Genomic DNA, 22006 nt, shown 5'->3' with positions numbered 1-22006 from the left:
GACAATACTAGCAGTATTTTGTAATTTATCTGCAGAGATCTGTTTTCACTTTGACATTGAACTATCAAACATAACTTCCAATGGGTGTGTGTACTGTTCTATATGCACTACAGATCAGCCTTACAAACGCTCAACACCTCACTCAAAAAAACATCAGTCACTAATGTGCTGTAACATATTAGCTGTCATTATTAACCTTAGTGGCGCCTTTGTCCAGCATTATGGAATAAGACTAAGCTTTAAAAGGAGGCGTATTTCCTGTTGAACCTTGTCATTGCCATGCAGGTCTCAGTTCTGTCCCATGAACATGCAATTCACAGCAGTTCTGACTTTATCCAGCATCTCTTTATTGAATCAAATGCTGCAGCTTAGAAAATAATACTTACTTGGCAAGTTAGTCATCACATTTATACAGATACAATACAGCGTGTGCCCCTGAAGCAAAAAGCACATCTCTAAACATTTCTGTTGAATCATCATTGAGATATCATTCTTTTTAATCAAAGAGAGTAGATGAAAACAGTTTAATACCATTTCAGTCCCCTTACAGGAGGAAAATTAGTGAATTATTTGCAAGCTGTTGACGTCGTTTTAACATGAGGTGTTATTGTTGGGATGTCTGTGGATGCGGACAGATGGGTAGGCATGGTCAGGCATGAGTGTGTGTGTGTGTGTGTGTGTGTGTGAGTGGCAGTACAAGACTGTTTGTTTCTTTAGCTTTGTGTGTGATAGCAGAAGAGCAAGAGACAAACGATCCAGGAGCAGGATATCTTCAGAAACACGCTTACAGCTGAACACGGGACGAGGTGATCTGCAGAGGAGGAAAAGTGGGATGCAAAAAGTTAACAAAAACACACACACACACACACAAACACACACACACACACACACTCAATCAATCCACCTACCAGCCTCCACAATGATATTGGCATTCACCCCGGATATTTTGCACATGTAAGTGGTGTTGTGTGGGAGTGTGTTTGTGAAGCCTCTCAGGGTCATCCTGAAGCCGTGGGGCTCCAGCTCCACCACATCACTTTTGTCTCTGAACTGGCTCTCTGCCGCTGAACCGGACACATTAGTGTTAATGAGGGTCTCTTTGGTCCCGGAGGACCAAGAGAACTCATAGCTGTCGATCTTGTTGGGCTTGGGCTTGATCCGACAGTCTACTCTCAGGTCCCCGTCGTCTTCGACACACACGGAGATTTGATCACACTTTGCTGGGAACAGCAGCACTGGGACAAAAAACAGGGCAAGACATGTGAAAAACACAGAAGGGATAAGAGAACTATGCAGCTAAACGTATTTCATAGAATGACAAGTCTTTAGAAACCAGAGCAGAAACATTTCTTCAAAATGATTCTTACCTCCCAGCACTCCATACACAAACAGAGCCTTGAGCATGATGGAAATGCACCCATCCAACTTTGAAAAAAAAGAGAGGAAAAGTGAGAAAGAAAAGCACATTACAAGGAGAAGAACAGTATAATAAATGTAAAATGAAAGAAATGTTTGGCTTTGCAGCAATACGCCTAATTGAGTTATGATCCATTTCCGCTTCCAGGCAGTAGCAGGGTAATTTTGGGTTAGGTCATGATATCATTAATAGTATGGAGACAAGAACAACAACAAAGATACCAAAGTAAAGGAGATGGTGTGATCTAATTTGTAGAAGTAAATGTCACTGTCCTCTAGTTGTCTCCAGAACTTGAGTGAAGTTCACCTCTGACCAAATCTAATGACTTGACCTGATTCAAAGTGGAAGACGACACAGATGTTTTCTCTTTTCCCTTTCGTCCCGTTTGTAATGCTATTCCTCTTATTTTTCCCTCTGCCCTTGACACAGTTTTGCCTGTATCAATATCCCACGCCTAATATTCACATTATTAGAATAACTTACAGACTAATGTGTAATGAACTTTAGAGGTTTCTTGTTATCAAGCTCTGCATATCTACATGTTCTATCGTTGTCCTCCTGATGTGACCCTAGTGCTCATCATGTCTCGTCCCCCGGCTGCAGCTGAACATCCCTCAGGGATCTTACCTCCTGTCAGGGTTGGATGATGTGTCGCAGCTCCTTGCGTTTGTGCACTCGTCTGGAGGGGTAATGTACAGTACAGCTGCTGGTGGTGGTTGCCTCAGTGTGCAGCACTGCAGAGCATCAACACCTCTGAGGAGAGTTGGGAGCGACACAGAAGGGTGGAGAGGAAGAGTGGGAGGGCTGAGGGTGGACCAGAGAGCGCTGATTCGTCTCTCTCCTCTGCAGTGTCTGACGTACGGCACGGGGGGAGGCTGTCCGAGGCATAACTCGGTCAGCAACATTGTTTTTGCCAGCAGGGTGTGATGACTTTGTCTCCTTTCCTCTCCTGGTCCTCTCCTCACCTTTGTCTCATTTTCAGAACCCTCTTGTCCCGATTTGCCCTTGTGACGGTCTCCACCGATTCCCACTCTTTTTAAAGTTGCTCTTATCAATTATAAATGACTTGATGATTCTTGTTATGTGATGTACAACAAGCATATACCTGTACACCTACTGTGGTGAAATGGAGAGAGAATATAAAGAGAAAGATAATTTAGAAAGATTTAGCTTAAAGCATGCATTCACAGTATAAATGCATAGCATTACAGGGTAAATTTGAGACCCCCACCCATCCCCCAGAAATTTCTAGCACTGTCATTCTAAATGACTCATGCACATTGGCTCAGTGTCTCCATCCTGTGGCCAATAAAAGTAAACGAAGTAGGTTGGATGCAGGTTCACAATCTGCATCACTAGGTGCCAGTGTTAGGCCATGTGAAGTTGAAGGATGGAATATGCTAAAACTCCTGGGAAAGTGAGTTTCACATCAGGGAGGCCATTTACATCATCTTACGTTTTTCTGAAAAGTCAGAGAGCTTAATGCTAATATGGATAAAACAAGTATCATAATCGACAGTTAGAATTAATACATTCAGGAGGTTTTCTTTGCAGCTAAACTTGTGAATCCTTTTCACTCCTTTTTACCCGTTTCATGATCCCAGAGGACAGTGCCATTAGCAGCATGCACTGCAGAAAAGTAAATCTGGACATGTTACTTGTTCATCTAATAACAGACTGGACACATTCATCTGATCGGAGTCTTCTGTCCATCTGACCTGTGCATATTTGCATATTTGGATTAAGGGAGTAACCTGAGAGAAACATACACACAAATAAGACTTTGGAATGCATGAGCTGAAAGTACTAACTACTGAGTAAATCTGATACGTTTTTATTTATGGATCTGTAATTTTTTTGACAAGATAGAATGGAATAAGGAGTTCTAGTACAGTGAGCTTGTGTTATTGAATATTAACTAATCCCTATAATCAGTGATTCTTGACAATGTAGAGCGAACAACAATTGATTGAAGTCATAAATCTTGTGTGGCTTTCAAAAATCACAAATTTCTTCAACCCTGGTTGTATCCCAACTTTACTTCATATAATTATAGATCAAACTGCACATATTGCTTATGACAATAATCCTTCGAATCCTTTGAATTAAGGCCACCGTGAATGCGATGCTCTGTCAAAGAGACGTGTTCGTGTTGCCTCCTACTTCATCTTCCTGTTACATCTTCATCATCCAGCGCCAGCTCGGATTCTTTCTTCTTGCTCTGTGTGTTCTGCAATTTTCCACGTTCACCTTCAGTCGTTTTTTTCTCACCTGCCTACACTTGGTTTCTCTCCTGAGCTTCCCTCCTCTGCACATCACCCTGGACACAAAGACAAGGCCAAACCAATTTTGCAATTAAATGTCCTTTCAGCAGTCCTTTGGGAGAATAGATGCAGGTGGATGTTCCTTGTATGAGAGGGAGTGGGATATTCTAGTGTGTTCTAACATCAAGCTGTACAATGCTCATTAGTCCACATAGGTGTGCGAGCATCAGTTTACCATTTCTGTGTATTTATTTTCTGTTCATTTAATAATTACCTAGAGTGCAGGAGGAGTAGTTGAGAAAATGTACTAATTTGTTGATTTTAGTGTAATTTATCATCTTCATATTTATGCCATTGGTCTTCTCTTGTGTATTCTTCATAGAATCACTTGGACCCAATGGTTTTATTACCTCCACCAAGGAGGTAATATGATTGCTTCAGTTGATCTGTTTGTTTGTCAGCCGGATTACTCAAAAAGTTATGGGCAGATTTGCATGGATTTTTTTTTTAGCAAAGATAGGACTCGGCCATGGCCACAGGTCATTCAATTCACCATTGCAAGATAGGGCAAATGTTGACATTTCAGTCATATCTTACAATTTCACATTTTCAGTATGAAATTCTACCGCTGTGAGTCTTCAGTGATGTTGAAATAAAGAATTTTCAAGAATCAGAGGTGTCTTTGTCTTTGTTTGATCCCCACAAGAAGGAAAACAGCTACAGAGTCACAAAAGTCTGCAAGTCAGCTTGTGTGTGTGTGTGTGTGTGTGTGTGTGTGTGGTGGGCTTCTCCCTAGGAAGTTATATCTAACTTATATATCTGAGATCACAGATATGGTGCATTTGATTGCTCTGATCTCAGGAGTGGGTGTGTGCTAGATAACAGTAGTATGTATGTGTATGATCCTTACGTCAACGGGATTGTTAACTAACAATTATCGAGGATAGGAATGAACATTCGTGAACACATAAAGTTAGTAAATACACACAACTGTAGCCACAACTCAGAAATACTATTACATTAGATAGGCAAATGTAACCTCCACAAATACATAACATTCTGAAAGTTTCTGGTGAAACAGCATACAGGTGGAGGATTGCTTTGACTTGGCGGAGGGCTGTGCTTTCTGACGACTTCAGGTTTTGGCTGTTAGACACAATGTTGTGTTATTCATTTTTTTAGATCCCTCAAACACACTTTACAGGATAAGCTCACATCAGGCTCTTGTCTCTTTTTTCATTCATGTTGTAATACATTTTTCTGCAGATGTCGTTTAGTTCACGATAACACGGATTCGGGGCTCTTTCTCTTCCAACTCCTCGGATATTTGCTGTAGATGGAAGGCGACAAAATAAACAATATGATATCTCATATCTAATAACATTTTAAGCCATTAGATATCACACATTAATAAACCATGTGCATGAATTTGTTTGTTTCTACTTCCACTACATTTCCCTGGCTCAATTATTACCCATTCGCTTATCTATGAATTCATAAGTCAACCTGCACTATATGGATCAACTCAGGGCTCAAGTCTCTTCTCATTAGTGGATGGTGGCATCAGGGCGACAGCACGAGGCATCCACAGTCAACGGGAGCTCGTTCCTGAATCCAGGCCTCTGTCGGGTCCGGTACCCGGAGTGATGCTGCTCACTTCACATAGCTTCACTGCGCCTTTTGTCTTTTTAAATAAATGTGCACCGCCTCCGGCTGCTGCTGAGCTCAGCCATCGCACGGTGACAGATAGTTGTCGGGACGGGGGGGGTAGGTTATCTCGGAAATAATCTGCCCACGCGTTAAGCTGCTTTATCCCCGCCAAGCCTCAGCCGGACACACGCTGCTGCCGCTCCGCCGCCGCTCGCTGGAATCCGAGTGGGAGGAGGAGGAAGTGGACACGAGCCGCGCAGATAAGTTTGGGGAAACCTTCCCATCGTTCTCCTGCGGACACTTTGTGAACCGGCAGTCAGCAGTCGGCGGGGAGTGCACGCGGAGACCCGACGGCACCCGGAGCTGCACCCGAACCCGCCGCCGCCTCTTCGTCCCGGACGCAGGAGGAAGGACACACGTGCACACGCGCGCGCGCGCGCACGCGTCGGGATTTTTAACCACAGCGAGGAAAACTGGCAACGGTGGTGTGGGCATGGATAACAGCGGAGTTTGGATATTCCTGATAACGACCTGTGTGGTTCCAGGTAGGCTGCTCTGCCTCCCTCTGCCCCTGGCAGGTCATGCTGTGGTGACGCGGCTGCGACCAGTGCAGATCTGCACCCATCACATGAGGAGACATACGGGGAAGACACCGGGTGTATAGTAGTGCCATGTTGATAGTAAAAAAAAACGTGCAAAAGCACAATTCATTATCATCATGTATCCACTACGTCCAGTGTACAGTATAGGGTCAATTCATGTAAACTCAGTCTGACAGAATTACGGGGTAAATTACAGGGATTTATCTTTTTCTAAATTGACCAACTTCATCCGTGTCATGTGTTGTTATGAGCATGGTTCTTCTCACGTTTACACCTTTTGTAGTTTCAGATTGTTTTGACAAATGATTTCATATTCATGTAATAGCATCTTTATCTATTTTACTTCCTGTATACGAGTGTTGATTTAAACACCAATGAGTCTGTTTACATCCATCAGCTCTTACTGCAGGTGCTTAAATGAAGATCTTCATTTAAGCACCTGCAGTAAGATGATAAAATGATAAGTTACTGTACTGTGTACTGTGTTACTTACTGTGTTAATCACCATTAGATGATTAACTAATATTTTATTCAAAGTTATAAGCCATTAAGAATTGAAATCAAAATGTTTCCAGGTTGTGAAAAATCCTCTTGGATGATTATCATCCCAGAATTTCCCAGTGTGTGAGATCGATCGATCTATCTATCTATCTATCTATCTATCTATCTATCTATCTATCTATCTATCTTTCTACCTATCTATCTATATCTGTCTGTCTATCTGTCAGTCTTTCTGTAGTGTGTTTAAGATTTAAGCAAATTCCCTCTGCAATTATGATCATATAGGTTCATGGATTTTGGTGTTTTTTGTTGTTGCTGTTTTCAATAATGTTTGTTGTTTTGTTTGATGCTCAGCGTGCTAGTGTCAGTTTTAACTCCTCTCATCTTCATATCTAATTGTTTAATCTCTGAAACTAAAAGCCTTTGCTTTTGATCAGGGGAGAAGTCAAATCATCAGCCCAAACTTCACTCGGTCCATACCAACACTGGTCTGGTGTATGTGGCTGCTCCTGCAGATGGCATCCCCACATATTTCAGCGTTGTGTGTGTGTGTGTTTGTATTTGAATGAATAGACTAACTCTTGCCCCAGTGTAACAGGTGCAGCGGTGTAGTCACACTAAGCTGGGGGCCAAACATGCAGCTGGCATCAGAGTTGTAGCCGTGTAACAGAAGGGGGGCAGGGGTGGTCTACATGCTACGTCATGACAAAAGCGATTGTGACAGCATACGGATGTGTTGAGCTGCTGCATCTGCTGTGATTGCTTTCATCCAGCCAGTGATAAACCGCCGTGTGCCAGTTGAGCAGTAATTTGCTGGTGCGCCTACATGTGTGTACGTGTTATTAGCGAGTGTGAGGTTGCACCATGTGTGTAGGATTGTCATGTTGAAGGACAGAGTAGTGGATTAACGCTGCACAGGGAGCAGGAAGAGTGTAACAACATGATCGCTGCCAAGTGCGAGCCTGCTGACTGTTGCTGCAGTGAGCCTGTCGTCTTCTGCCTGGTGCAGACTCACAGCGACTCCTCGGGGCCGTCGGCTCCTGTAGGTGGCCGCCAAGTTGATGAGAGTGCTGTCACAGACAGTCACTGATGGGTCTTTCCCTTCACATTAAAGTTTGCAATTGTCCTCAGAAAAAGGCTGACAGACAGACATACTTATGAATTTTAGAATAATCCACTGTCCACAGCTGGAACACAGAGACGCTACTCCACAGAAATAATCCAGCACAAACACAAAAAACACTCCTATCCCCGTCCTGTTTTCTCTTTTTTGCACCCCTCTCTCCATCTGAAGCCCCATTTCCCCCCTCCTCATCTCTCAGTCAGTTGATCTTCCTCCGCAGACATTTTCTTAATTTCCCTCCCTCCATCTCCTCTCCCTTTTGGGTTTATATTCTCCTTTCATGCCCCAAAACACAGATGCAGCAGTAACAGTCATCGTAATCCTGTGAGCTGCCCGCTGAACACCGGCCAAACACACACTCCGAGTTCCTGCAGTGCCACAGAGATTACACACCCACACAAACACGCACACATGTACATGCATGCGTGTGTGCGTGTGTGTCCGTGTACAGATACCAGTCATAAACAATGAGAGATTATAGACGATTTAGGGGAAAAAAAATTAGAGGAGAAGGCGTCTTTTCCATCTCAATCAGGACAAAATGAACAACAGTACACATGATTTGGTAAAGTGGACATCCAGAAGTCAATTTTCATTGTTGGTAAAGCTGTTGGTCTGCTGTCATGCTATGCAATCTGTGGAGACGTGCTAAGTGAAATGTAGAACTGCAAAAACAGTCCAGTAACAGGTTGCGGTATATAGCAGTCATATCACAAATGAGTTTTTAGCTAGACCACTGTGTGTATGTGTGTGTGTGAGAGTGTGTGTGTGTCAGTTCATCTTCATTCCGCCTGAGGTTTCCCTACATTGTAAGTCAGAAGGCCAAAGACACAAACACACTGTGTAATCCCAGATCAATCGCAGATTTGATGGCCTAAAGATTAAACAGTTAATCTGTCCTCTCCTCTTTTTCTCTGTGTTTTTCATTTTCTCGTCTGTTGCATGAGGTCAGGTTTTATTTAAAAAAACATTTTTTTGTATCTGTGGCCTTCTGGTAGCCCAGTGAGGGAAGCTGAAGGTAGATGTAGATCGATTGGCAATGAAACATTGTAGCGTAATTGCAAATATCTTTATTAACAGCACAGAGTGCAGACAATGAGGTCAATCCTTATATATCTAATCTGAGACACATACTTGAAATGTGGATTTGGTGCCAGTTTGACAGAACAGTTGGCTGTTTGATGTTCTCAAAGCTTTTCTCTTCCAATTTTCTGGCAACTTTGGTCAAACTGGCTGTAAAAAGTGCAATGAGTTTAGATTATCATGTAAATGTTTGAAGTAATGTTAATACGTAATGTAATCTTACAACAGCAATTTAACTATCTTTTTAATTTCATGTTTATTTTACGTGTACAACAGTTTCATCAATAGTATATACATTTAAAAAAAAATTCTACCAAAATAACTACAGATTTATGGCTGCTGATAACATGGAGCATTTATTAACCTTGTTGCGTGAGGGCCCTCAAATCGGCTCCAAGCATGATGCAAGCGTCTTTGCTAATTTCAGACCAACGCAGTTGTTATTTTTGTTTTCCAGTGCCCAAGTTGTTTAAATAGCAAATGCACTTCAGCCCATGAGGTGTGGTTAGGCGCATTGTTGGCGCACTACTCTGCCGTTAAAGTGGGAATGTACCAAGGTGCGAACACACCTGGCTTTTAAAGGGAATGGGAGATGGTTAGTTGAGAGACTATGTACAACCAAAAGTGGATTTGGACACAACGTAAATACACTTGTGCATTGCGCTCAGATAGTTTTAGTAGAGCCTTAAGTCGCATTAATTAAATTATCATTTTAGTTTGGCCTTAACTATTATCGCAATAATAGTAACACAAACTTGGTCCCCAGAGGATGAATCCTACTGGTTCTAGAGAGTTCTTCAGTTTGAAATTTGTTGTTTTGAATGAAGTGTCTTGCCAGACTTCGGATGGATTGCAATGAAATTGGTTACACGCATTCACGTCCTACTTACGACGAATTGTAATAACTTGATTCAACCGTTGAATTTTATCTAGAACCATTTTCAGGTCAAAAATAATTTGTACAATACTCTGGTGACTCTTATGACCAAATATCTGCAAAACTAATGGCATTCCCTTCAGCTGCAGTTGTACTATGGTGTGTGCATAAACACTGTATTTACTTGAATTGGGTTGATATTTTAACACAACAATTTTTCGTGCTTATTAGAAAATATTACAACATGAAGGTGGTTAATTTTTATGTGAATCTTTAAAACATAATTTATAGCCATGTAGGGAATCTACTCATTATTTTATAATAACCTTTCTGTTTGATTCTGATTTGGCATATTTTTTGTGACATCTGTGTTATATTGTTTGTCAGTACTTTATTACAGCCTAGCTTTGCAAGCTCTGTCAGACATTACTTCAAAACAGGTTAAACAAAATATTTAGCCTGATCCCAAATTGTATTTTAAATAACCATTTACCATTTTTATTTTATTGGAGTTCGCTCTGGGAGCGTGCCTTAATAATATTACAACAAGAAACATTTTTCCCAACGTTTTTTCAGAATAACCTACTGAGACACCTGCCTCAGTCTCTGTGGACCTCATATACAGAGAAGAAAAGGTTGAAAATAGATTGTCACTTAATGAAGAAAGATGGAGGATATCCTTTCACAGAGCCCAGCACCATGCTGGGATGCTCTTGCTGTTCTTACAATGCTGCACATTCAAGTGTGAAACAATGATGGCATTGTTTTGTTAAGTTCCCATGACTGTCTCTTGCCTGTGTGCTGCTGCTGTTTATGGATTATTGTCAGGGGGACCGGTGAGGTCATTTCCCATGGTCTAAACAAAAGAAGACTATGAATGGACGAAGTAGAAAAGAGGAAGGTGGCAGATATGTTGGCAAACGAGATATAAAATGTGTGTGTGTGTGTGTGTGAGTGTGTCTCAGGTATGGGCTTCTCTTTCTGCTCTGCCTTCTCCTAAAGCCCCTAATCAGCTCAGCTACAGAGCTCAGCCGGGGGGGGGGGGGATACTGAGGCTACATCTACAATAATACGATTTAGTTTTCAAATCACTTTTGCTACGTTTTCACCGTCCACACTACTCTTGAGTTTTTGAGCCCCTAAAATGGAGCGTTTCGCAAAACCCTGCTGGCCCAGTTAAAGTTTGTAAATTCCACGGCTGCGTTTTAGAATGAACGAGACAAAATGCTGTTTTAAAATGTAATTGTATCAGTGTGGATGTAGCTTCAGTGGTAGTTGAATGAGTGTATGCTTCTAAAAAGATACTGTCTGTGATCGGATCACTCAGACCACATCCGGAGGTGGTCCGGGGCGCATGAGGTCACGTTCTTTTAGCTTTGTGAACACAAATGCATCCTGGGCTACAGTGACGGAGCGCCCTCCTCAGCCGACCTCCTCTGACCCACCAAGCTTCTTATGGACCAAAAGAGTTTTTACATTACACTAACACACCTGAAAACACATATCACCCTGACCATTCACATACACTGGCAATGCACGTGCTGCTGGTATACACAGGATATCAACTACCACTGTCTACTCTGCAGTTGTTTGCTTAGTTGCAGAAAATTCTGTGTAATTGGCATGTCTCATACAATTTATCCATCAGAGATACAGTAAATTATCACAAATATTCAATGTTAACTGAACATGCCCATAATCGAATTCCTGCCAACAATCTACTACAACAATTTTGTTTAACCTAGATATTAGATGTTGTGGAAGAATATTGATGATTACAACTTAAACCGAACCTCAAGTTATCACATATAAATATCAAAATAATCCACAAAAAGCAAAGTCGGCTAAATTCTCAGTGTGTAATATAACATTGACAGCTCAACGAGTAAAGGTCTTCTTCATTGCAAAAGGAGGTTTAAAAACAAACAAATACATTTGTAAGGGCTGAATCCACATTTTTTAATTGCGAGCTGTCCATATGTAGAGCAGCAAATGGGCCATAAAGTCCCTGATGCAGATACACTTTAATATCCTAAATGCTGTAATCTACTCCCACTGCTGGCCGTCTTCCCTCCCAGTGACTTACACAAACACACACAATGGCTTATAAAAGTGGCATTGTAAGGCCGGGAAAATCCCACTCTAATAGAAAACTAGTAAACTTATTATCATAACAAAACACGTGTGGATGTCAGCAGTTTTATTGAGGTATTTCTTTCTTTTGTCAGCATGTATGCAGGTATAAAACATTCACAAAAGTACCATATACCAAATGCATTTTGGCATATTAGATTGTTTTCTGTAGATCTGTATTGAAAAACTAAACTAAACAAAAATCACTGTCATTATCTAATTGAGACTTTATTTTCACGTTTTGAGCTTTTTGTATTTCGATCTTTCAGGGGATAAGAAACTGATGATTATATACTATACTATACATAACTATACTATACTACACACTATAGTAGTATACTACACATATATATATATATATATATATATATATATATATATATATATATATATATATATATATATATATATATATATATATATATTTAGGTATACTCATTTTGATTCGCTGAGAACCACAAAACTTGGAGGAGAAGCCTTGTAATGTTATTTTGCTGAAAATCAGCAGGACCAAATTCCATTCTTTTATTTTAGTTTTGAATCGTGTCTAGTTTAATAGAATGATTGGGATTACAGAATATATATATATAGCTGTGTGATGTCAGCATAAACACGATAAAAGATATTGGGCCCTGGGGTACATCACACAGTAAACTTTGTATAAGCCTTTCAGGAGAGCTACTGTGTGATGTACAATCAGTTGGGCAGTAACGTAGAGGTTAATGGTGCTGTCAGGTCTCTTTACACCAAGTCACCAGAATATAAATAAAGCATTTTATTCTTTATCAGAGATAAATGTAGAATAAATTGAGTTCCCCATCTATGGTTTGGTTAGATTTAGCCACAAAAACTACCTAGAGTTAGGGAAAGTTAATGGTTGTAAATAACTGCCGAAAAAAACAAATTGGACTGTAACTATGAAAAAAGACAGTAGTTCTTGTTGTCACATAAACAAAAAACATGGGGTGTCAACCTGGTGCAGTCTCCAGACAGTTAAACTACACATTACACTGCATGAGGAAAAGTCTGCATGTGCTTTCCAGCCTACTCCAGCTGTTCCTGTGTATCCATGATGTATCGCAAGAAAACAATATTATGATATGTTGTTGATCATATATCCTCTAAAATAACAGTTTTATCCAACTAACCCTCATTTATCCAACCTGTTCAAGTGGCACAACAAGAGGCTATTGTTCGGTTACTATGTGTCGCAACCCTTCATAAAATATATTTGCACTTTTCTGTTTGAAGCTACAAAACTTAGCCTGTTTCATGGTGTTTCATGTTCCCTGTTTCATGGTGAACAAGCTTGTCAGAGGGGTAGGTTTTATTTTTGATGTCTGCATTGTCAGCCTAGGGTGTTTTTGACTGTCTGACTAGATAATAGAGACTAGTCTAGAACACTAATGGACTGATCAATACTCCATTAATAACATGGAAAAATTGGCCTATATTGAACTGTGACTTACGGCATCTGTTTGTTTGTTTTTAAATACAAGTACATCCACATTCACACTATCTAATTCAGCAACATAACATCTGCATGATATATTTTCAAGTTGTCTGAGCGTGTGGTAACATTTGTGGCACCAAAGTAAACCGTATTGAAAGTGGTAAATTGGAAGTGGTAGATGTGTTTCCCATTCATCAGCACTTTTCTTATACTATTTGGCTGCTGTCATTCATAAAGGGTGAAGTTTTTTTTAAATGGATAAACAATTAAAAATGAATGACAAATTTTCTTCATAAAAATGTCAGAAAGATATTGACATATTCATGGTAAGATTGGATATTTACAAACACAAGTAAACACACGTGACTCATGTACATTAAGGGAAGTGGTTGTGGCTCTGCAGTGGATTTGTTAAAGGGGATCAGTAAGTCAGTGGGAACAGTAACCAAACAGACCGTGCTTATTTATACCTCACTCTAATCCTTTGACCTCAGCTCATGTCTCACGCTGCTAAAATGTACCATCTTCGCCAGCTTAGCTCACGTTATAAGATCAACGTGCTGTGCTGACTGTGAACCGCTTACAGCATGCCCGTCTGATACTGGGTTGTGTGTGCCCAGTTAAGGTGACAGTGTTTCATGTCTCTCTCCTCCAGGAATAAATTGCCAGACAGTGGAAATGGATGATGGGAGGTCGGGGTATGTTGGCTCAAAGGTGGATCTCCGCTGTCGGTTCATCAACAGCTTCCCGCCCGTCAAAATCTCCCAGGTATTCAGTTGTCCACCTGAACATGTGGCTTACACCCAAGTGTAAATACATTCAAATCAAATGATACTATCGACACTAATAGCATGCATTCTTATTTCCAGATGATTCAGCATAACCTCTGTCATTGTGTTTATCTGTAATTAAAGGAGACATATTATGCTCATATTCAGGTTCATCATTTTAATTTAGGTTATTACTTGAGATGGTTTACATGCTCTAATGTTCAGTAAACACATCAGTTTCCTCAGACTGTTCATTCCTGCAGCTCCTCTTTTCAGCCTCTGTCTGAAATGCTAGGTTGTAGCTCCTGTCTCACTCTGCTCTGATTGGCCAGCTGGCCCACTTTGGTAAAGCTCCGTCTGCTCTGATTGGCCAGCCGGACCACTTTGTTGTGATTGGTCAACTGCTTCCAGAGCATGTAGGAAGTTTCCCTTGTTCTCGCTTTACCTGGCTTTGTTGGGGGCATGTCGGTCTAGCTGCAAGACATGCTTCATGCATTCTGTAACACGGTGAGTCATCATGTTACGGAAGCATAGTATAGCAAAGCATAGCAAACCCAGATTACGTGATCGGGAAAGAAAAAGAAGTCACAATTCATCAGGATAATTTCCTCCCTGTTTTAATCAGTTAACTACAAATCACCTATATTTTTAACACTTTTGCTACTACTACTTTCATGGCAGTCCTCAATTTAAAATCTCTTAGTCTTAGTTTGTTCATGTTTGTCACAAACTGAATAAAAATTAAAGTAAAGGTTGTCTTTTGGGAATGAACTCAGTACTTCCTTACCCCATAATTTACTCCTCCCATTTCATCTTTTATATTTTTCAAGGTAACGTGGCAGAAACTGGTGAATGGCACCAAGCAGAATGTGGCCATCGCCAACCCGTCCCTGGGTGTGTCTGTGGCCCCGCCCTTCAGGGATCGTGTCACCTTCAAGAATGCAGCGGTGAAGCGACGAACTCCGACCCTTGAAGACACCACCATCACATTCTCCCCGCTCCGCCTCTCTGACGAGTCCACGTACATCTGCGAATACACCACGTTCCCTGCAGGGAACCGAGAGAACACTGTAAACCTCACTGTCCACGGTAATCATGACTTAATAGCGTTGTTTCAACTGGATATTTTATTATTTTTTGTGTGTTTGCAAATGTATTCTGTAAAACTGCGTTTTGGTGGTGATATATTTTTGTTGGATTTAATTATGAGGTAACTCCTCTTTATATTTACTGTAGTCAAAGTCAACAGAAGCAGCTTCTACACGTCAAGCACCTTGGATAGGCTAACATTTTACCATGCTGTGAAAACTCTCTCAAGCCTGATCGTTTCTATGCTTCCGTTAACTTTCGTTCCCTCAGTTCGCCCAACAACGCAGATGAGTCTGTCCACGCCGACACTGGTGGCTCGATCGGCCAATCTGAAAACACCGGTGGCCACCTGCATCTCTGCCAATGGAAAACCGCCTGGTATCATCAGGTGTGTTTGTGTGATTTAGAGAACGATGAGGAGTGTTTTCTCTTTCGAATTCATCCCCCCTGTATGGAGTTTTGTGAAATGTTACATCTACTGCTTTTTCTTCTTCTTGTGCGTGTGCTTCCACACACACCCATAAACAAAACCCTTTGCCCTCGAGTCAGTGTTTACACATATACAATATCTATGCGTTACTATTGTTTCACTTGTGTGAGCAGGTGGGAGTCGAAGGTGCCAGGAGAAGCGACCACTCGAGAGTACAGAAACTCAGACGGGACGTTCACCGTTCAGAGTGACTACATTCTGGTGCCAAACAAAGAAACACACAGGGAGACGCTCACCTGCGTCACCACCTACAACGAGGAGGTCTTCACTGACAGTGTCACCCTCGATGTCCAGTGTATGTCTCTCTCATATGTCACGATAACCGCCCAACTACAGTTTCAGAAAGCAAGAACTGAATTTTACAGGTGTGTTTGTGTGTGTGTGTGTGTGTGTGTGTGTGTGTGTGTGTGTGTGTGTGTGTGTGTGTGTGTGTACTAGATGAACCAGATGTGTCGGTGGACGGGTTTGATGGAAACTGGTATCTGACTCGGGAAAACGTCCAGCTGAGCTGTACTGCTGATGCCAACCCATCCGTCTCTCTGTATCAGTGGAAAGTGTGAGTACAACTGTTTGTTTGAATGTCATTTGAATTTGCCATTTCTTCTTTTACCGACTTCATCAGGGTGGTGTCTGGGGCTGTTCATTTATTTTCCCTTATGAAAATGGGGTTTATATTCAAAAAAATATAACTGCCCTTAAGAACAAAAGTGGGGGATAAATAAAGTTCTCTTGAATCTTGAATATTCATTGTCAAATTCATCATAGCCCATCACTGGGTGAAAAGGTTGAATATCAATTTTTTAATACAAGTGAACGAATTCTGACTGCTCTTTCAAACCAGTGTATTCAGATAACCTCCCTCACTAAACATTCATGAGTAAGCCTAATGATTTCAATCAACACAAGAACTACATTTTCAATAGCTGTCAAATAAATCCTGTTAATGACAGCTCAATGTATTATAAATGAGAAAAATAGAAGCAGCCTCAGACACCATCCAGACGACAGCACCAGAAACTGTCCTGCACAATAGATCAAGCAGATCAGAAACTGAGATTCACTTTAAAGATTCACTAACAAAAAACACCTCATTAATTATGTAGAGTCTTTCTTTTCCTTCAAATTTTGTTTAACAATTCTTAAGCTATTAAGCCCTTCTTTTTTTACATTTGTAGCTTCTTCAGACGAACTGTATTCAGACCCTTCTCATGTTGTCTGTTGTCTTACTGAAATAGGATACATGTATGAGTGAAGTATTCAAAATTTGGAAATTTGAAATCAACAGAATTTTCGGCATGAAATACTAGAATTCAATTGTGCTGATACTAGTATTTATTTGTCCTTTTTTAAAAATGGAAGTTGTGAACTCCAAGGACACAAATTCTATTCACAAAATGTCGACTGTCACTTATTATTTAAGTTTGATTTTGATGTTCTGCAGGATAAATGGCTCCATACCGAACAATGCAGAGATCCGCGACAACGTGCTCGCCTTCAAAGGACCGGTCACATATGACCTGCAAGGCACCTATGTGTGTGATGCAACCAACAGCATCGGGACACGATCGGCCTCTGTGGAGATCAGCGTCATAGGTATTTTAACCTGAGGTCAGGGGTCATTTGATCTGATGATGAGGGCAAAGTAAAACATAATTAAAAAGTATTTCCGACAATATTGTTACTTCTGACCCTGCTTAGTGTTTGTTTGAACCTTTATCGTGTCTTCCTCTGTAGAAAAGCCTCTACCCCAGATCGCGTCCGGTGATGTCATCAGTGTCGTCGCCTTATTACTGGCCGCTGGAGTGCTCATGGGCATTACTGTCACAGTTCTGGTGCTGAAAATCAGAAGTAGAAAAGACAACTCCCCGTATGTAAACTGCACATTACTCTTCCTTCCCGTTGTTTCACATGCTTTTTTTGTCCCAATGCAGTTTGTTTCCTCCGACACCATCCTCATCTTCCGTCTTTAATTCTACTTTCCTCCTTTGCCTCCCTGATCAGAAATGATTCCCCGTCCACGAAACTGTCCCAGCCGATAAGGAAAAGACCAGGAGATGATATCCAGGTACACCATGTGTAGTGTTTACATTTTACATAGAACATGTTTAAAGGTTTGCCAGGATGCTCAAGTGAAAAATGATTTTTCCTCTGATGATTTGATAAAATTGCAGTAGGTATTTTAGTAGCATGTCCACACTACCTGGTATTCCTGAGTGTACATTTTTATTGCACAATAATAATATGGTTTTCAGTTGAATTAATGCTGTAATGCTAAGACTGGCTGGCAGGTGATGTAAAATTATACTTAAAGCTGCTGCTACAGAAAACATTTAGAACATCAGTCACTGTGAACACTGAGTACACATTTAATACATTAAATTACCTCCAACTGCAATAAATACACAAATAACTGTGATTTCATGGTCATAGCTGGATTATTTAGTAAAACTACTGCTATACACAGATTTATTCCTGTCGCTGTGTTTGATGCCAGATACATTCAATATTTAACTTTGTCACATGAATGAAATGTGTCTACCTCTTTATCTAAATGTTATTTAATTTGTTCCTCACACTCCTGTGTTTTGATGGGTGTTTCATTTCACATTTACTGACACAGAACAATCAGACCTGTCAAAAGCCAGCCACCGAGGACAAAGTGAGGACGTCCACGTCGTCCCCTTAACAATTCTCTTCGTTGCTTCCTAAATTGATTTTATATGAGTTTTTAACTCCTGTCTTTTATTTAAATATTTCAAGTCAGGTTGAAGTTATTGACAGTGATACAGGTATAAATCTCATAAGAGCGAAGGGAATGTAAATCCAAAAAAACCTGTACATGGCCACGCAGATCTGAGACAGTCCTGAATAGAGGTCTAAACAATCTATATAAATTACTGTTGCCATAATAACTTAAATAACTGAAAATGACAATGGCCTTCCCCTCTCTCCTCCCTTCCCTCCTATCAGTTTTCATCACAAACAAAAGTAGCCATTACAAGTAAATAATCAGACGTCACTTCACAAATTGCAAGTTGTCTCTTCATCAGTCTTCTGCTTATTCCCTGAGGTTGCCAGTGTGTGAAGTTTTTTGTTCTGTTTCAGTTTACTCAGCAAAATGCATTATGTGTATCTCTGAAGTGGAACAAATGTGTCAAATGCATTTTTTTTTTCCTCTTACAAAATTTGAATAACTTTTTAGATTTTTAGAATACTGCGGTGTTTACATTCATGTTTACTTGCTAGCTTGTGTCCTTATGTCTTTTTTGGCAAATTGCTTTGGTAGTAAAGTGTATTGGTGTATTAAAATGGAGCACTTGAAGTTGTTTTGCCTGTTTGATAAATGTTTATGTACTCTTTTGATTCTTGCACCTTTTGGGTAATACATGTAAGTCGCTTTGGACAAAAGCGTCTGCTAAATGACTGTAATGTAACGTAATGTATTGTGTCACTGATGTGCTCGTGGGTGAGCATGTGCATCCTCATGAGCATGATGAGAACAAACAATAGGGAACCCAAATATAAAAAGGTCAGAACCTCCAAAAGTACACACTGTATGTACTGTATGCAGACATGTGCAGCACATCCAATACACACCAATTGTTGAGAACGTGTCTTGTCTTAAAACTTTGATATGTCTTTAATGCACGTCTCTCATTTCTCCACAGCATTCGGGACGATTTTATGAAGAGCTTCCAAACACAGCAGATTATGTGAGCTACAGACTGGCCTGTAACAAGGAGGATTACCCGGAGCCCTACTCCCCTCCCATCAACCCTCCCCTGTCGTTTCTGCCCCAGCACCCCTACCACTCTCCACAACCAACCACTGCAACCACCAGCAGCAGCAGCACCAGCACGTCAAAAAACACCTTCTCTCCTCCGTCACTCACCACGGCCATCTTCAAATACCCCTCTGTACCGGGCCTGTCCTCCCCTCCCCCAGGAGTGGCGGCATATACTTTCCCCAAAGAGCAGTACGTCTGACTCGCCACAAACTCAAACCTTTCCAGTGAGCGCAGATGAAACAACCCTGATTCAATCCCGAGCCTTTTCCGAAGAGGAGGTTGGAGAAGTATGTTGAACCTTGGACCGTCAGGAGTTTGTATTCGGCATGCGCCCCTTGTGGGCGGCTATGGAATTCAAAAGACAATGCATCTTTTTATTTAATGGACTTGGATCCAAGTCCAGTTTTGAAACATTTTCTCTTTTTCGTATCGTCTTTCACTGTGGTTACTATTTTTTGAAAAGGGAAGATTGTTGAACCAAGTTCTAGGTTAGAGGAATATGTTTATATTGCATTGATGTATTACATATGAAAGGAGAAAAACTTGTATGGGATGTATGGGATTATCTCTTAGTGTCTGATGTGGTTGCGTCCTTACTTTATCCTCCATGATATCATTTTGTAAAAAACAAAAAAACAACAAAAGTTATTACCCTACTCTGTCTCTCCTGACCTCCCGTTATCCTGTGTTGTGCACACTGACAATCTCTTTTACTGAGGAGCTGCAGACCTCACTCAGTTTGGTTGTACCTTCTGTCCTGTGTTATGCTTTTACTGTGCTTGTATTTTCTATCATTTATGTTTTTCTTTGCAAAGAAAACAACATTTTTATTTACTGAAGAGAGTCAATGTTTTTATTTGTGCAATCTGTGGGTTTCTAGTATTCATTGACACTGGCTGTTGGATGAACCGTGGATTTTCAGCATGTACTGTAAATAAAAGTCGTCATGTAAACTTATATTAGCTGTGTATCCTCGACTTCTACACTCTTTCAATCGCTTTGGCAGTTAATGCAACTACGACACACATGTAGGCACCTGGCAATTTGCCAATTACACAAGTTTTAGGTCGGAAGGTATTGGGACAGATTCAATGTTATAGCTGGTTCATCCTATTAAAACAGGGTATTTTCCAGGTGCTGTTCACTCCGTAACTACGCATATAGAAGAGATCAGATAACTTATGATGAAAACATCGTCTAAACAATCTCGGGAGAAAACAACACTTAGTGTTTATCAAAAAAACTTTAGCTTGGATACTGAAGTAAAAGAGCTGAGTGGCCATTTCCAGTTACACCTGCTTTTGTTGACATGTCCCCTTCCCCCACCACACTCACCCACACCCACAACACACACACACACACACACACGCGCAGGCACACTGGCCTAAACCTTCACTGCTTTAGCCAATTATTTCTGCTCAGCACTGTCTCAAGAATAACAGGATCATGGGTCAGCTGACCATCCTCACTGTAAAAACAATCAGAGACAACATGGCGGATGCCCGTTGAAGACATGACAAAGGAAGTTTGACTATTCAACCTGCATCTTTGGATTCAAGTGGCTCAACTGTGAAGGAAATACACAGAATTATGTGGTGGTGGACTTTTATACACTGTCTATGGGTACAGACTATTTCTGATGTCTAATGGTCACTGCTTACAAATTGAGACAGATTCAAGGCTGTTCACTGTTGCAGCTTAATAGGATCTACTTTTTTTGAGACACAGTGACTTTGATGCTCAGGATGATCTAAAGTAGCTGCAAGTTCCATCCATCCATCCTCTACCGCTTGATCCATTTAAGGGTCGCGGGGGAGCCAATCCCAGCTAACATTGGGTGAGAGGCGGGGTTCACCCTGGACAGGTCGTCAGCCTAACGCAGGGACACATACAGAGACGGACAACCATTCACTCTCACATTCACACCTATGGTCAATTTAGAGTCTCCAATTACCCTGACCCCATTCTGCATGTCTTTGTGGGAAGAAGACGGAGAACCCACGCATACACGGGGAGAACATGCAAACTCCACACAGAAAGGCCCCGGTTGGTTTGAACTGGGATTCGAACCCAGAACCTTCTTGCTGAGAAGCCAAAGTGCTAACCACCACACCACCGTGCAGCCTAGCTGCACGTTACATAACGATATATTTATAAATGATATTCTTAAATTTAAATATTGTTCCCAAGAGGGTAAAAAGCCAACATGAGTGTTTCAGAGAACGTTAGATGTGCTATAATATACATTTTATATTATCACTGGATTGCATGGTTGTATATGAAATCGAAGTTTGCAGCTGACATGTGAATTGCCTGGAGCATTTAGCCTGATATATTTTCTTATGAATCGGTGGAGACTAGGTTGTCTGTCCCTATATGTCAACCCTGTGATATGTCAGCCCTATGGCGACCTATCCAGGGGGAACCCCGCCTCGCGCTCAGTGGCAGCTGGGATTGGTTCCAGCACCTCGGCACGACCCTCAGAGGATAAGGAGTATAGGTGATGGATCATGGATGAACAGGTTGAGACTAAAACAGAGCTAAAAGAGAGTGAAAATTTGACTTAAATTCACAAGGTGGGTGCAAATAATTATTTCAAATGAATGACAATGTTTCCCAGTAATAGCTGGATGTGTAAATAGGCAAATGGACGCGAACAGGTCTGTCTATCAACATGAAGAAGAGATAAAGACAGTTTGTTTCTGCTGCTCCCAAGTGGTCATGAATAGTTAGTGCAGCCTTACAAGGAAGTTGAAGTACAATAGCT

At 41.0% G+C, this 22006-nt stretch overlaps 2 protein-coding genes across 4 annotated transcripts; one reads left to right on the top strand and one right to left on the bottom strand.

Annotated features, from left to right (window-relative positions):
• Nucleotides 1-326: 326 nt before the first annotated feature.
• On the bottom strand, nucleotides 327-2193 carry LOC118301492 (thy-1 membrane glycoprotein). The gene is made up of 4 exons (XM_035627062.2): nucleotides 2045-2193; nucleotides 1368-1425; nucleotides 909-1235; nucleotides 327-811 (listed from the first exon to the last, which is right to left on the bottom strand). Exons 2-4 carry the CDS (start codon nucleotides 1402-1404, stop codon nucleotides 714-716), a joined length of 462 nt encoding a protein of 153 aa, XP_035482955.1. The 5' UTR covers nucleotides 1405-1425; nucleotides 2045-2193; the 3' UTR covers nucleotides 327-713.
• Nucleotides 2194-5353: 3160 nt separating this feature from the next.
• On the top strand, nucleotides 5354-20196 carry LOC118301493 (nectin-1-like). 3 transcript variants are annotated; one of them, XR_004790317.2, is made up of 11 exons: nucleotides 5354-5876; nucleotides 13759-13871; nucleotides 14704-14962; nucleotides 15233-15350; nucleotides 15566-15747; nucleotides 15891-16008; nucleotides 16894-17045; nucleotides 17187-17319; nucleotides 17454-17517; nucleotides 18073-18981; nucleotides 19121-19257. XR_004790317.2 is itself a non-coding variant. In XM_035627064.2 (10 exons), exons 1-10 carry the CDS (start codon nucleotides 5825-5827, stop codon nucleotides 19436-19438), a joined length of 1509 nt encoding a protein of 502 aa, XP_035482957.1. In that variant the 5' UTR covers nucleotides 5355-5824; the 3' UTR covers nucleotides 19439-20196. The 3 variants fall into 3 exon arrangements, 2 of the variants coding, with proteins under 2 accessions (XP_035482957.1, XP_035482956.1); XM_035627064.2 differs by lacking the exon at nucleotides 18073-18981 and having other exon boundaries at nucleotides 5355-5876; nucleotides 19121-20196; XM_035627063.2 differs by lacking the exons at nucleotides 5354-5876; nucleotides 13759-13871; nucleotides 18073-18981 and adding an exon at nucleotides 14173-14380 and having other exon boundaries at nucleotides 19121-20196.
• The last annotated feature ends 1810 nt before the right edge of the window (nucleotides 20197-22006 follow it).

The sequence above is a fragment of the Scophthalmus maximus genome, chromosome 2 (genome assembly GCF_022379125.1).
Source record: "Scophthalmus maximus strain ysfricsl-2021 chromosome 2, ASM2237912v1, whole genome shotgun sequence".
Taxonomy (NCBI): domain Eukaryota; kingdom Metazoa; phylum Chordata; class Actinopteri; order Pleuronectiformes; family Scophthalmidae; genus Scophthalmus; species Scophthalmus maximus.
Note: the sequence above shows the minus strand (reverse complement) of the source record. Positions and strands in the feature narration are given on the sequence as shown.